The sequence below is a fragment of the Rattus rattus genome, chromosome 1 (genome assembly GCF_011064425.1).
Source record: "Rattus rattus isolate New Zealand chromosome 1, Rrattus_CSIRO_v1, whole genome shotgun sequence".
Classification (NCBI taxonomy): Eukaryota; Metazoa; Chordata; class Mammalia; order Rodentia; family Muridae; genus Rattus; species Rattus rattus.
This window is the reverse complement of record NC_046154.1, coordinates 161,502,397-161,519,157: the sequence shown is the minus strand read 5'-3', so window position 1 is coordinate 161,519,157 and position 16,761 is coordinate 161,502,397. Positions and strand designations below refer to the sequence as shown.

General features: G+C 37.9%; 1 protein-coding gene and 1 pseudogene across 1 annotated transcript; one reads left to right on the top strand and one right to left on the bottom strand.

Annotated features, from left to right (window-relative positions):
* Positions 1 to 3,946: 3,946 nt before the first annotated feature.
* LOC116910254 (olfactory receptor 6C76-like) lies at positions 3,947 to 4,842 on the bottom strand (the record flags this gene model as incomplete). Its single annotated transcript, XM_032914163.1, is given in 2 exon segments — positions 3,947 to 4,746; positions 4,749 to 4,842. Coding segments are annotated over 2 exon segments (894 nt in total), but the record flags the coding sequence as incomplete, so codon positions are not given.
* A 7,335-nt stretch (positions 4,843 to 12,177) lies between these two features.
* Positions 12,178 to 15,638, top strand: LOC116910175 (annotated as a pseudogene).
* The last annotated feature ends 1,123 nt before the right edge of the window (positions 15,639 to 16,761 follow it).

The window sequence follows — 16,761 nt, the reverse complement described above, 5'->3', positions numbered from 1 at the left end:
CTTCATTTATCTGTTGAAGAACATTTAGGCTGTGTTTGTCACCTTGCAAATGACAGTACTCCATAGATATGCTGGGATCTCTGTTGTATGCTCATTTGGGTTCTTTCCGGTGAGTACCCAGGGATTGTATATCTGAATCCTATACTGGCTCAAATTGCAGATTTCTCAGAAATGCTCCCTCCAGTGTGTGAATGACTTATGAATCTTGCTGCAGTCCAGATAAATGTATTCCCTTTCAAAATACTATTCCAATTATTCCAAATATTCAGTGGCATATGAATATAAAATTTCACCTTCAAAGGTGTAAATATCTCAACAAAAAGGTCTAACTCTTATGACTTATATTATGGAATCAGGCTGGTTCATGCTTACAACTCAGGTTGGAAGTATAAATTTCAAGAACCACCAAAAAGACCAGCGGAGCATTTCTCTAGCTAACAACCAAACAAATTAACAGTCAAATAGTGTGTGTATGGTGTGTGTGTGTGTGTGTGTGTGTGTGTGTGTGTGTGCATGTTTGTGTGTGTGTTCATATGAAAGAGCTTTATTTATTTACTTTAAAGCATTTTCATTAAAATTAAACAAATCCAAATTAATTTTTATAACATATATACAAAATAATGGGTTTCATCAGGAATGTCACACATTTGTACCAAATATTTTGTTCAAAGTCAACCTCTTTATCATTACAGTATTCCTATTCTTCCTGTTAGCCCCAGTTCTATCCATAGTAACCCATTTCTACTTTAATGGCATAAGCATATATTTAAATATGCACCTACCATAGGAGCAAAACCACATTATATTTGTCTTTCTGAGTCTATCATATTTTCTTTAAGCATGATGATTTCCAATGCATTTTATCTAACATCTATCTATCTTTCTATCTATCTATCTATCTATCTATCTATCTATCTATCTATCTATCTATCTATCACTTATCTACTTATTATATATTTATATTCGTCTATTTATTTGCTGCAAGTGACATAATCGTATTGTTTTCTTTTATTGGATATTTTATATTTACATTTCAAATGTTATTCCCTTTCCCAGTTTCCCATGCATAAGCCCCTTATTCCCTCCCCCTCCCCTTCTTTTATAAGGGTGTATCCCTCCACATCCAACCCCCATTACTGCCCTCCAACAATCTCCTACACTGGGGGTCCAGCCTTGGCAGGATCAAGGGCTTCTCCTTCCACAGGTGCTCCACAAGGCCATCCTCTGCTACGTATACTGATGGAGCAATGGATCCCATGTACAGTCTTTGAGTAGTGGTTTAGTCCCTGGAAGCTCTGGTTGGGTGTTGTTGTTGTTCTTATGGAGTTGCAGGCCATCTTCAACTCTTTCAATTCTTTCTCTAACTCCTTCAACAGTGATCCCTTTCTTAGTTCAATGGTGTGCTACTAGAATTCTCCTCTGTATTTGACATGCTCAGGATATTTCTACAGTCAGCTCCTGTCAGCATGCATTTCTCAGCTTCATCAATCTTATCCAGTTTTGGTGGATATATATATATATATATATATATATATATATATATATATATATATATATACATACATATATATATATACATATATATACCCATTATATATACCCATGTGGGGCAGGCTCTGAATGGCCATTCCTTCGGTCTTTGCTCTAAACTTTGCCTCTATATCCCCTCCTATGAAGATTTTTTGTTCCCCGATTTAAGGAGGAGTATGGCTCCCATGTTTCGGTCATCCTTTTTCTTGAGCTTCATGTGGTCTGTGAATTTTATCTTGGGTAATTCAAGCTTTTGAGCTAACATCCACTTCTCAGTGAGTGCATACCATGTATATTTTTTTGTGATTGGGTTACCTCCTTCAAGATGATAATATTCTTCTTCTGTGGTATTTTTTATGTACCTGTGTGTGTGTAAATGTGTGCGGGTGTGTGTGTGTGTGTGTATGTGTGTTTATGTTAGTAGCCAGAACCTCTACAGGCTAGGTCATAGTTCTGACATAGAGTGCTTGCCTAGAATGTATGAGACCCTGGGTTAAATTCTTAATACTGTAAAAATAACAAACTAAAGTAATTACACCTATGCTCAGAAAAACAGCATAGGACTGAAATTTGAAATTCCAAACTTGGCAAGTTATTTTAGCAATAGTTGTGGTCTCACCTGTGACCTTAGAAATGACAGGACTTGTAAGCAACCAGCTTTCTCCATGTGGGATTTGTTTGTGAATAGCTGTGTCACAGGGTTAACTCTGGGGATGAAATGGAACCTTTATATCTGAATCCTATGCTAGCTCAAATGTGAATGTCCATATTAATGCTTATAGTAGTAGAACAAATTTACATTTCCATGAAATATATAAAAATCCTTTCTCTTAGATCTTTGCTACTAATTGCTGCTTTTCATTTTCTTGATGCAAGTCTTTTTAATTTTTAAATTAAGTTGAATCTTAAAGAAACTAAAATCAACTGGAGCTGAAGAAAATGTTAACTTGGAGAACATGATGTCCACTTTGTCCATTATCAAACTAAATATTTTTACATGATATAAACAGATATACTAGATCATGGGATTCAATGGATCAGTCATCAAACTGAACAAACCATGTAACTAGAGTTGATAGACCTGTGGTGTTTGATGTGTGTGTGTGTGTGTGTGTGTGTGTGTGTGTGTGTGTGTGTGTGTGTGTTTCTGTGTTTATGATAGAGTAGCTCTATTATGTAGCTCTGACTGTCTTGGAACACACTGTGTAGATAGACCACTCTGATGTCCAACTTACAGAGATCTACCTGCCTCTACTTTCTGGATACTGGAATAAAAAGCAATGCCACTATGCCTGGCTCTGAACAAATGTTATAAACTCTACAATCTAATTTTCAAAAAGGTTTAGAAACAAGCAGAAGAGGAAAAGCAGCTAAACTCTTGCTATGAAAATAGTTGTGAATTTCTTGCCTTTGTACATCAACTGATATTGCATACATCACTCCAGGTAACTACCAGGTGAGTAGTTTATACTTATTTTCACTTATTATTGACACAACCTATAGATGTAATATTATATAGATTGAGCAACTTGGTTTTACACACACTCTCTCTCTCTCTCTCTCTCTCTCTCTCTCTCTCTCTCTCTTAACAACCTTTCTTAACATGGTGTATGTCTGCTTATATAGCAAATATTTCTAGCCCCATATACTCTAAAGTCTATAAAGTGTCAATATTTAAAAAATTAAACAATATAAATTTTGGAAAACAACTTAAGTTATTATGAGTATGAAAGAAATTCTGAGAACTACCTGTGTCATAGAACATATATTTCTTTTACTGTTAGAGAAATCTATAGATGAATCTATGAATGGCTAGCATCTTTTTCCAAAGAAACTTTAGGTAAGCTCAAAGTTAAGCATTAACAAATCAACAGAATTATTCAGTAGATTAATGATCAGGGTTTAGGACCCTGATGTAAGTAACATTAATTTTGAGAGCAACTTTTAGAAATTGTCACTAAACTCAATTAAATCCCATTTGTTATGATAAAAAAAGACAGAAAACACAAGATAGACATAAAACTTATACACTTCACTGCACAGGCCCCTAATGTAAATAGGTTTTAGGAAATACAGCAAGAAGTAGCTGCACAGTAGACATGGGGGACATTGGCTCACTGAAGATCTCAATTAAATGTACTTATACAGTAGGAAGTATTTTTCAGAGTTGCATGTTGCTCTTTTATTAGCATTTGTTTGTTGCTCAATTGATAAATACTTTGAAAATAAATTCATTCTTTTAAAATGTCATTCTCATTTTGGTGACAACAAATCAGCCACACTCAGAAAATTTTAACTGAAATCAAAATATGAAAACATTTTCTAAGTTGAATACAAAAGTAGATGGAAAATACAATAATGCAAATAAACATGGCATATAACTTTATGAAAAATGAAACAGTGAATTTCATTACCATTAATTATTATTTGAAATGCATTTTTTGACCAAGGTCTTAAAGTATTCTTTTACTTGTTTGTTTCTAAGGGAGTAGATAAAAGGACTCAGCATCGGGGCAACAGAGGTGTTGAGCTCTGCTATACCCTTAGTCAAAGCCACGCCTTTCTTTACTGAAGTTTTGACATACATGATTATACAGCTTCCATAGGAAATGGACACAACAATCATGTGTGAAGAACAGGTAGAAAAGGCCTTTTTCCTTTGCTTTGCAGAGGGGATTCTTAGAATTGTCCTAAGGATGAACATGTAGAAGAGAATCAATAATGAGAAGGTTACCATGAGGGTGAGTACTGCTAGGAAGAATGCCAAAAGTTCCAGAAAGGCTGTGTCTGTGCAAGAAATGAGCAGCACGGGGGAAGAGTCACAGGTGAAATGGTTAATGATGTTGGAGTCACAGAAATCCAGTTGAAGGCCCATGATCACAGGTGGAGAGATGATGAGAAATCCAGCCAGCCAAGAGCTAACTGTGAGCCGAATGCAGACTCTGCTGTTTATTATTGTGGCATAATGCAAGGGCTTACATATAGCCACATATCGGTCATAGGACATAGCAGTCAGAAGAAAAAATTCTGTCAAACCCAGGAGTATGAAGAAGAACACCTGAGCCATACAAGAGTTATAGGAGATGGTCATATCCCCTGTTACAATGCTCACAGGGAACCGACGGATGGATACTGTTGTAAATGTGATTTCTAGGAAAGAGAAATTTCGAAGGAAGAAGTACATGGGCATCTTGAGGTGTGAATCTATCTGAGTGTAATAATGGTCAGATTTTGAGTAATGCTCAAAATATAAGTGAGAAATAAAAATATAAAAATTAAAATGTTTACCTTTGGGTCATTTGTTAATCCCAAAGATTATTTAAGAATTATTGAAGAAGAGTTATAGAAGGATAAACTCACTTACAGATGTTCGATTTTTCACTTCTTTTTGTGTTCTGTCAGGTCTATAATTGTGAAATGAATTAGAGAGTCCAGATAAGTTTGAATTATATTTGCTCATATATGTGTTTGTTTCATCATATCATACAAACTTGTAGCAATGTAGTAACTGAAACATGAACTTATTCATTAAATTATACTGTTATAAAAGTGAACATTAACTGTCACAAGACAATAATGTATCTGGTGATTGCCTTGGATCTACAGATAATTAGTGTTAAGGTAGTCATCTGATAGTTATTGTTAGTACATTGGGAGATGAAGATAATTCTCAGACAGGTCTTTTTCTATGGTATATGAGCAAACATTTGAAAAATAAATAAAATATTTAAAATTAAAAATATAATTTTATTCTCAAAACTACTTCAATAAAGGAATGCATTTGAGACAAACATTTGTTTGTCAATTTTAGAAAATGTTTTAAACTATTCTTGAATTTCTGAGCAATTAATATTTTAATAAGTAGATCAGGGTTATCAAAACCAACATTTCTATATCCCTAATGGAACAAACTCAGAAATCTTCAAAGTTTAAAAGCATTCTTAGTGTTTCTCTATTAAATTAAATAATAGTTTTCCTCTATGTATATGAGATTTTAACAACCAGATAGAGAACTTAGGCAATGAATAATTAGAAAATGAAAAAAGAATAAAGATCAGAGACTAATTTATATAATGCAAAGTTGTTGTAGCTGAAGAGCTCAAACCCAAATTCTTAGTGGATTTTTAACCAATTTTTTATATTACCTCATTTTGGATCATTGTTCAGACTTATTACCTATGTCTCCCTTATGTGCTTTTCATACATAACAAACTCATACCATGTGTAGCTGAAATTTGGGGAGGTAATTAAGCTATATACAGTAATAGGAACATGCTATAGGGTGAAGCCAATGAATATCTCTGAAGTAGATTCTGATCGGTGATATATTCTTGGTTTTTGGTGGAAACTGCAAAAACCCAAATTGTCCAAGGGAATCCATTCTTAAAATTGCGGTTTAAGAAACTTGAGAAATACTTGGGTTCCAGTGAACATCAAAAATTTCAGGGGTTGGGAATTTAGCTCAGTGCTAGATTGCTTGCCTAGCAAGCGCAAGGCCCTGGTATTGGTCCTCAGCTCAAGAAAAATAAAAAGAAAAAATAACAAAAATTTCAGTGGACACCTCCCGTAGAGTGCACACTATTTATAAAACTCTCAAAACAAAATATTCTTGTTTTATTATTTATGTATTTATTTCATTCACATTGAGTAGAAATGTCTCGGGCTACAACTTACAATTTAACAGTAAATCCAAAGGTTGTTGAAAACAAACAGGTAAATTGACAAACAGAACAGGAATTCAATGTAGAAGAAGTTATTATATATTGAACTGTAGCTAAGATTCTCAAAAAGTTTGGGGGAGGAAGAAGATATGGAGGAGAAAGGGGAATACATGAAGTAAAAGAAAGGGAAGAAGCTAGCTACATTATCAAGATATTTGAGCAATACATACAGTTAAGAGGCAATAAAGCTGTATATTTGGTGTGCTACCTAGATAAAACTTCATTGGTAAATCAGGAAAAACACATAAAAGATGAGTGAGAATCAAAAATCAGCATCCTGGGAGATGAAGGGCTATGTGGCCAATAAGTAGAAGTTGTTGAGATAGAATATCGCCTAAAATTCTTAGTTGTAACCATAACAGCCAGTACCTAGAATCTCATGTTTTCTAAAATTCCAAAAAAGAACAAAGTACTTACAATGGATATTATGAAATTTGACAAATAACATTTTCACCCTTTGTCTTCCGGTTACTCTTAAGAAAGAACAATGGCCTGTAATTCTAAATTCTACTTTTTACACCATTGTTAGAAAATGGTGTGCCTAAATATTCTTTTCTGTTCTATGTTTTTACCTCCTCCTTGAAACAGACACAAGGGACTTTTTTAGCAAAGAAGTGATAAATTGTCTCTGGAGAGAGATAGGGTTGATGAGTGTGACCTAAGCTAAGCTGAATAATGAGTTGAATTACAGAAATAGTCTGTGGAATCATTAATTGTTGGAAAAATGTAGAATGCAAATAATACTGAAAAACAACAGTTATATTTGTATTTCATATAGTCAATATTTTCATACAAAAATGTAATCTAGTCTAATTTTATATAAACATTTAAAAAGCACAAAATAGCAAGAGTAATTTTCCACTGGGACATGAAGTTTGAAATTTAATTATTTTCTTTGATAATAAAAGCATACTGGATAATTTAGTTAAGTATAGTTAATAGGAATGTCAAGAACTAGAGGTAATATTTTTACAGCTCTCAAAATTAATATTCAAAGACATTTTCTTACTGATTCTGTAATTTATATTAGAAAAAAACAGTTTGCTGTTATTTCCATTAGAGTCCTCTGTATTTTTTCCCTTTAGATAATGTATTGCTGTGAGGCAGTAGATTTTTTTAACTTTAGTATATTTGGCATAGATGCTAAATTTGAAATTTATTTAAATTTATATTCACTAAAAGCCACTGACTCCACTTATGCATAACTTAAGCTGAGTTTTCTTCACAATGGAGAGGATATTGCTCATTATTTTCATAAGGATATCCTCAAGGAAACTACGTATCGAAGTAAATTTGAAATTGAAATTGAATAAATTGAATAAATTTGAAAAATATTAAAATATAAAGATTTGCAAAAACACTGAAGGCATATTAAATGAGTTCATGAAAAGCACACACAGAGAAGTAATTTTTCTATTAACTAAGTTTAATATGTGATTTGCATCCAAACATTGCATATTTATTGCCTATTAGAAAGGAGATAGAGGAGGCATGCATTACAAAGCCTTCCATATAATAATGTGAAGGTCTACATGGTTGAGTACGGTTATGAATATATATGTGTGCCTGTGTGCTGCACATTCAGCAGTGTTGTCTCCTTAGGTAATGTCTCTGAGGGTCCTGTCTTTCCCAAGATAATGTGATTTCTACAAAACCCCTTTGATTCTCTTAAGGACTTGTGTTTTAAAATAGAACAATATATATATATATATATCAATTTTCATGTGTGTATGCAGGCAAGGGGAAAGACTGAAGGAGGGAGGAAGGGAGAGAGAGAGAGAGAGAGAGAGAGAGAGAGAGAGAGAGAGAGAGAGAGAGAGGGAGAAGAGAGAGAGAGTAAAGGAGAGAGCTGGTGTGTGTGTGTGTGTGTGTGTGTGTGTGTGTGTGTGTGTGTGTGACAGAGAGAGAGAGAGAGAGAGAGAGAGAGAGAGACAGTCAGACAGACAGACAGACAGAGACAGAGAGAGATACAGAGAGAGACAGAGAGAAAGAGGGACAGAGACAGAGAGAGACAGGGGGGAAGGAGGGAGGAAGAGTGCACTGGGTTACAATATGTGTTGTAATAGAAACACCCAATGCCCTACAATATTTTTAGAGCTAGTACCAGAGACAGGAAAGCCTGCTCATGTCTTACAAAAATTACATGGAAAATTCCTACAAAACTGAGTTTTGAAAAAAAAATGATTTAGTTCATTAATTGCTCATGTTGAAACATCGCTGTGTTTCAGGGATAAAGCTATCTTGGTTATGATGAATACTATTTTTGACATGCAATCCCCTCCTTACAAAATTTGCTCAGGTATATTTGATTTTGAAAACATTTTTCTAATTTTCAAAAGTCTATAAATTTGTCATGCTGAAGTATTTTGGCATAAGTTTTTCATATACATGTATATAGAACAATGATACACCATTACCTATTTGGAGTAAGGAAGTTTAAATATCATGCAGAGTTACATGAAAACATTTCAAATCTTTAAATATATAAGGCTTCTATTAGTTTCAGTGTATCTGGTTTTATGTGGAAGTCCTTGATACACTTGAATTTCACCTTTGTATAAGGCAGTAAGAATGGATTGACTTGCATTCTACTACATGCTGACGACCAGTCGAACTAGCACAATTTATTGAAAATGCTATCTTTTTCCACTGGAATATTTTAGCTTCTTTGTCAAAGATAAAGTGACCATAGGTATGTGCGTTTATTTCTGGGTCTTTAATTCTATTCCATTGATCTACCTGCCTATCTCTGTGCCAATACCATGTAGATTTTTAAATCACTAACCCTATGTAATACAGCTTGAGGTCAGGGATGGTGATTCCTCAGAAGATCTCTTATTGTTGAGGATAGAATTTGCTCTCCTGGGTTTTTCTTATTCCAAATAAATATGAGAATTGCTCTTTCTAACTCTATGAAAAATTGAGTTGGAATTTTGATGGGTATGACATTGAATCTGCAGTTTGCTTTAGAAAAGATGGCCATTTTTACTATATTAATCTTTCCAATCCATGAGCATGGGAGATCTTTCCATGTTCTGAGATCTTCAATTTCTTTCTTCAGAGACTTGAAGTTCTTGTCATACAGATCCTTCATTTACTTCGTTAACGTCACACCAAGGTATTTTATATTATTTGTGACTGTTGTGAAATATGTCTTTTCCCTAGTAACAGTCTCAGCCTGTTTATTCCTTGAGTAGAAGAAGACTACTGATTTGTTTGAGTTAATTGTATATCAAGCCACTTTGCTGAAGTTGTTTACCAGGTTTCAGAGCTCTCTGTTGGAACTTTGGGGGTTCACATAATTATACTATCATATCATCTGTGAATAGCGATAGGACTTCTTCCTTTCTAGCTTGTATTACTTTGACCTCTTTTTGTCGTCTAATTTCTTGAGCTAGGATTTCAAGTACTGTATTGAATAGGTAGGGAGAGAGTAGGCAGAGATGTCTAGTCCCTGATTTTATTGTGATTGCTTCAGGTTTCTCTCCATTTGGTTTGATGTTGGCTACATGCTTGCTGTATTATTGCTTTTACTATATTTTGGTATAGGCCTTGAATTCCTGATCTTTCCAAGACTTTTATTATGAAGGAGTGTTGAACTTTGTCAACTGCTTCCTCCACATCTAGTGAGATGATCAAATGATATTTTTTCTTTGAGCATGGGATTATGTGGATGGATTTCTATATATTGGAACCTGTGCATTCCTGGGGAAAAGCCTACTTGGGCGTGATGGATGATCATTTTGATATGTCCTTGGATTCAGTTTGCAAGAATTTTATCAAGTATTTTTGCTTTGATATTCATAGGGGAAATTGGTCTGAAGTCCTCTTTCTTTAGTGGGTCTTTGTGTGATTTAGGTATAAGTATAATTGTTGTTTCAAAGAATGAAGTGTTCCTTTGGTTTCTATTTTGTGGAATAATTTAAAGAGTATCAGTATTGGGTAGCCCTCTTTGAAGTATTGATAGAATTCTTCACAAAACCCATCTGGTCTTGGGCTTTTTTTGTTTGAAAGTCTTTTAGTGATTACTTCTATTACGTTAGGGGATATGGGACTGTTTAGATGGGGAAGAACCTCGAATTCTTGTGCAGAGAGAAAAATTTTCTGATCAGAACAGCAATGACTTATGCTCTCAGATCAAAAATAGACAAATGGGACCTAATAAAATTGGAAAGCTTCTATATTACAAATGGCACTGTCAATGGGAAAAAATGACAACTGACAGATTAGGAAAAAAACTTTACCAATTGTACATCTAATAGAGGGCTAATATCAAATATATAAAAAGAACACAAGAAGTTAGACCCAAGGAGAAACAAATAATTCTATTAAAATTGGATACAGAGCTAAGAAAAGAATTATCAAATGAGGAATAATTAATGGCCATGAACCACCTAAAGAAATGTTCACCAGTCTAAGTCATTGGGGAAATGCAAATCAAAACAAGCCTGAGAATCCACATCACACCACTCAGAATGGCTAAGATAAAAAACTCAGGTAACAGCAGATATAGGCAAGACTGTGCAGAAAGAAAAAAACTTCTCCATTGTTCAAATGATTTCAACCTAGTACAACGACTTTGGAAATCAGTCTGGAGATTCCTCAGAAAAGTGGAGATAGCACAACATGAGGAGCCAGCTATAACACTTCTGGGCATATTCCCAAAACACGCTCCAATATACAACAAGGACACAAGCTCCATTATGTCCATAACAGCTAAATTTTTAATATCCAGAAGTTGGAAAAAATCCAAATGTCCTTGGAGGAGCTGTCCGAGGAGCTGTCCTCACAGATGTGAGGAGCTGTCCGAGGAGCTGTCCTTACATACTCTATTACAAGATGGCACCAGCATCTGCCAGAACGCACCTAGTAAAAGGGCAATACGAGGCGCCTGGTAACTTCCCTACTAATAGGGACACGACGTTATGGTAAATCATCTGGCATAATTGGCAGCGACAGTCAGAAGAGTGACACGTCCTAGGCGAGGATAGTTTCCATATAAGGGACAAGTTATTCCTTTCAAAGCGCCTCCGCATTGAAGGTTATGCTCTCCCTCTCAAGACGCAGTAAAGCTTTTTCTGTAGAAGGATCCTGTGTGTGAGCTGCTCCTGCTGGCGACGCGTAGGCGGGACATCTGGTGCCAAAAATGGAAAGACCTCGCCATCGTCAGCACCTTCGAGATCCCTTGGCGACAAGGAGGATTCAGAACTACAGGTAGATACGTTAGGAGTGGGCAGCCCTCTCAGACTTTGGTCTGGGGTTGTCACCGCCTTGGGAAGGATTTGTTGGGGGCTATAGTATTTGTCCTGAGCCACCCTACTCTTTATGTTCTGTTTTCACTGTTTTAGCATTGTTAAAGGACGATCACAGCAGCTGAAGGGGCAGTCTCAGTCTCGATATAACTGAACCCCGGCGCAGCTCCCTTTTTACCGGATTTGACTGTTGAGGAGCAAGGAGCGATAAGGCCGACATAGATAAGCGGCAGGGTCTGGGAGGGGCGTGTAAGACTCCCGCACATAAGAGAACAGCGTGTCTGTCTCTACCCTTTCACCTCACGCCTTGTCAGACGGACCCGAGATAAAAACTGCGTTCCTGGCCCATCATGGGATCCTCACAGTCTGTGGTCATGGCCTTGGAAACAGTGTTAAAGCAGAGGACATCAAAATTGGAGGAGGAACACTTAAAAACTTTGTGAAGGAGGTGGAGAGGGTGGCGCCTTGGTTTGCCTGTTCAGGCCTCAGAATTTATTGCCTCATGGAACAAACTTGGAAAAGACCTTGACAGAAAATTAGCGGAAGAGGATCTATGCCTAGGGACCAAAGCTATATGAAAGCTGGTTAAGAATTGTATAAGGATGAAACATGTAAGGCAGCAGTAATAGAAGGACAGGCCACTCGAGGTAGTCCGAGAAAGTCTGTCAGAAAGGATGCGAAGTGAGAGGTTGGGAGGCAAGAAAAAGACGCGTCCTAAGAAAGAAAAGTGCCCCCCCGGTAAGTAGAAGACAAGGGAGCGTTGAAATTTTCAGATTCCAGCACTTCCTCCCTACACATAAACCAGGAGGGGGAGCCAGCCTATACCCTGTGAAAGAGCTAGAAGCGCTGAACCCGACAGTTCTGAAAGCTCTGAAAATAAAACCTTAGACTCAGAGGAGGAGGCTGAGCTAGATGAGGAGGAAAGATATTACCCCGATGAATGTAGGGAAGTAATAGAAGCCTTCTAGCACGGCTGCCACCTGTGGCGCCCCCTCCATATGAGACACGCTCACGCCTTCTCACTAGTCCCGAGAAGGTGAGAAGAAAGCTGAGTATGACATTTCCTATCTTTGAGACTCTGAGGGAGGACGGGTCCATGCCCCTGTTGAATATAATCAGATTAAGGAATTAGCGGAATCAGTTAGAAAGTATGGAGTCACGGCCAACTTTACTCTAACACAACTCGACAGGTTGGCCATGACAGCATTGACACCAGCTGATTGGCAGATGATTGCTAAAGGCAGCCCTTGCCAGCATGGGCCAATACATGGAATGGAAAGCGCTCTGGTATGAGGCAGCCCAAACACAGGCCAGAGCGAATGCTACGGCCTTAATACCTGAGCAACAAGAATGGACTTTCGAACTCTTAACAGGACAGGGCCGCTTTGCAGCTGATCAGTCTGCTTACCACTGGGGCGCCTATGCTCAGGTCTCCAGCATGGCTATTAGAGCCTAGAAGGCACTGTCCAGGAGAGGAGGGATTGATAATCAACTTACAAAAATCATTCAGGGAATGCCTAGTGGTCATGGAGGTCATTGAAAAATTCCAGGTTCCTCTAAATATTGTTTCAGATTCCTCCTATGTGGTTAATGCTGTTAGTATTCTTGAAACCGCCGGTATAATTAAAACCACTAGTAAGGTGGCAGATATTTTCCGAAAAATCCAAATTATCCTATTAAATAGAAGATTCCCTGTATACATTACTCATATACGGGCCCATTCTGCACTCCTGGCCCAATGAGTTCAGAGAATGATTTGGCTGACAAAGCCACAAAATGATAGCTGTGGCCCTGGCCTCTCCTTTAGAGTTATCCCTTAAAGCCTTTTCATGGCAATTTCCATGTCACCTCAGAAACTTTACCCCGTTCTCTATAACTAGAAAAGAGGCACGTGATATAGTCACCCAATGCCAACAGTGCTGCCAGTTCCTCCCAGTTCCTCACATCGGGGTCAACCCGAGAGGAATACAGCCATTGCAAATCTGGCAAATGGATGCGACTCATAATTCTACTTTTGGAAAATTACAGAATGTGCATGTATCTATAGACACATGTTCTGGCATTCTACATGCCACCCCACTTACAGGAGAAAAAACAACACATGTCATTCAGCACTGCCTTGAAGCATGGAGTGCTAAACAAAGAATTCACAGCTGAGGAATGCCGAATGGCCAAGAAACACCTAAAGAAATGTTCAACATCTTTAGTCATAAGGGAAATGCAAATCAAAACACCCCTGAGATTTCACCTCACACCAGTGAGAATAGCTAAGATCAAAAATCAGGTGACATCAAATGCTGGCAAGGTTGTGGAGAAAGAGGAACACTCCTCCATTGTTGGTGGAATAGAATACTGGTACAACCATTCTGGAAATCAGTCTGGAGGCTCCTCAGAAAATTGGACATTGAACTACCTGAGGACCGAGCTATACCTCTCTTGGGCATATCCGCAAAAGATGCCCTAACATATACCAAAGACATGTGTTCCACTATGTTCATATCAGCCTTATTTATAATAGCCTGAAGCTGGAAAGAACCCAGATGCCCTTCAACAGAGGAATGGATACAGAAAATGCGGTACATCTACACAATTGAATATTACTTATCTATCAAAAAATGACTTTATGAAATTCATAGGCAAATGGATGGAACTGGAAAATATCATCCTGAGTGAGGTAACCCAATCACAGAAAAACACAAGGTATGCACTCATTGATAAATTGCTATTAGCCCAAATGCTTGAATTACCCTAGATGCACAGAACACATGAAACTCAAGGATGACCAAAATGCAAATGCTTCAGTTCTTCTTTAGAAGGGGAACAAAAATACCCTTGGGAGGGAATAGGTAGTTAAAGTGTAGAACAGAGGCAGAAGGAATACCCATTTGGAACCTGTCCCACATGTGACCAATACATATACATCCACCAAACTGGATAAGATGGTTGAAGCAAAGAAGTGTAGGCCAACAAGAACTTGATGTAGATCTCTCCTTAGAGACACAGCCAGAATACAGCAAATACATAGGCATATGCCAGCAGCAAACCACTGAACTGAGAATGGGATCCCCATTGAAGGAATCAGAAAAGAACTGGAAGAGCTTGAAGGGGCTCGAGACCACATATGAACAACAATGCCAACCAACCAGAGCTTCCAGAGACTAAGCCAATACCCAAAGTCTATACATGGACTGACGCTGGGCTCCAACATCATAGGTAGAAATGAATAGCCTAGTAAGAGCACCAGTGGATGGGGAACCCCTTGGTCTTCCCAAGACTAAACCCCCAGTGAACGTTCTTGTTGGGGGAAGGGTGGTAATGGGTGGAGGATGGGGAGGGGAAGCCCATCTAGAAGGGGAGGAGGAGGGTTAGGGGGATGTTGGCCAGGAAACCGGGAAGGGGATTAACAATCGAAGAGTAAATAAGAAATATTCAAGTTCATAAAGATAAAAAAAAAAGAGCTTATCTCTAGGGAACCAAGCTAATTTTAAAATTAAACAGTTGCTCTTCAAAAATATTTAGACTAAAGCCCAAAGAAAGCATGAACATGCTGCTATGGCAACAGAAATAGCTACAGAAATTCCAAACCCAGAGCCAGATCTGTTATCACATGTCTGTGTGTTAAAGACCCGGGATTCTGGGATTAAATGTAACAGAGTTGATTCCTGATGTTGCCACTCTACTGGGCAGGCCTGGGGCTGTGGACTCTGCCATCTTTGTAAAACAGGGAACACAGTAATCATTTATAAAATTGTTAAGAAGAGCACAGGACAACCAAGATATCGGGCTCCAAGTAAAAGCCTCCACCCCTAGCCACTCTCACCAGTACCCTCAATCCTGGCAGGAAAGGCTCAGTTCGAGCGCTTGAGCATAAGGGCCCAGCTTAAAGGGAATACATGCTTCAGAACAACGATCCGGAACACCAAACGCACATCGAAAATCCTGCTCTGATTCATTCGCAAGATCAACAAATATTTATCCTAGTTTCAGACCCACTCCCAAGAGCTCACTTTGAGGAGCTGTGGCAGGTCTTGGGCCTTTCATTTTCTGTAATTATGTTTTCAAAACAGACAGGGACAGAAAGGAAAGACTTATCCAGGAAGGAAAATTGGGCAAAAAATTTAACATCCCCTACTGAGTTTAGCAATGATGATTCTATTCTTGCATAAATAAATCTATTATTAATAAAAGAAAAAATAAAAATAATGACTTCATGAAATTCTTAGGCAATTAATGGAACTAGAAAATATCAACCTGAGTGAGGTAACCTGTTAGGAGCAATGTCTTTAAAACCCTCATTATTGATGTTAATATTATGGTTAGAGTTAAGTATGACTGGGTTCATGGAAAATCCCCAGCCAGCTGCAGAAGATTAACACAAATCTGCTGGTCAAGGTGACTAATGATAAGACAAAGTTATGACCTTGCTGAGAAATACATCCGACGTCAGGATGCCCAATGATGTGAAAAAACCAACATCCTGTTGACATCAGCTGACCACATGAATACTGTCTTTGGCCTAAGTAAATGTTTCCCAATTCCCCCCTCTCTGTTACCCCTGTTATGTTATAAGTTCAGCCTTGGAAACAATAAAATTGTCACCTTGATCAGATCTTGTCTTGGCATCCTTCTTTGCATCTCTTGTCCCCCACTCCAGGTACCCTCTGCACCCTTGTTGACTGTCCTGCAGGATGGAACAACTGATAAGAAAGTAACTCAGTCACAAAAAAAACAAAAACAAAAACAAAAACAAAAAACATGGTATGCACTTATTGATAAATGGATATTAGCCCTAAAGCTCAGAATACCCAAGATACAGTCCACAGATCTCATTAAGCTCCAGAAGAAGAAAGAGCAAAGTGTGGATGCTTCAGTCCTTCTCAGAGGGGGAACAAAATACTCCTAGGAGGGAATATGGGGAGAAATTATGGAGGAGAGACTGAAGGAAATGCCATCCAGAGACTTCCCCACATGGGGATCCATCCCACCTACTGTCACCAAACCCAGATACTTTTGCAAAAGCCAAGAAGTGCTTGCTGACAGGAACCTGATATACCTGTCTCCTGAAAGTCTCTGCCAGAGCCTGACGAATAAAGAGGCAGATGCTCACAGCCAACCATTGGACTGAGAATGTGGTTCCCAATGAAGGAGTTAGAGAAAGGCCTGAGGGAGCTGAAGGGGTTTGCAACCTATAGGAAGAATATCAATATCAACTAAATATACTCCTGTCCCCCAGAGCTACCAGGGACTAAAATGACCAT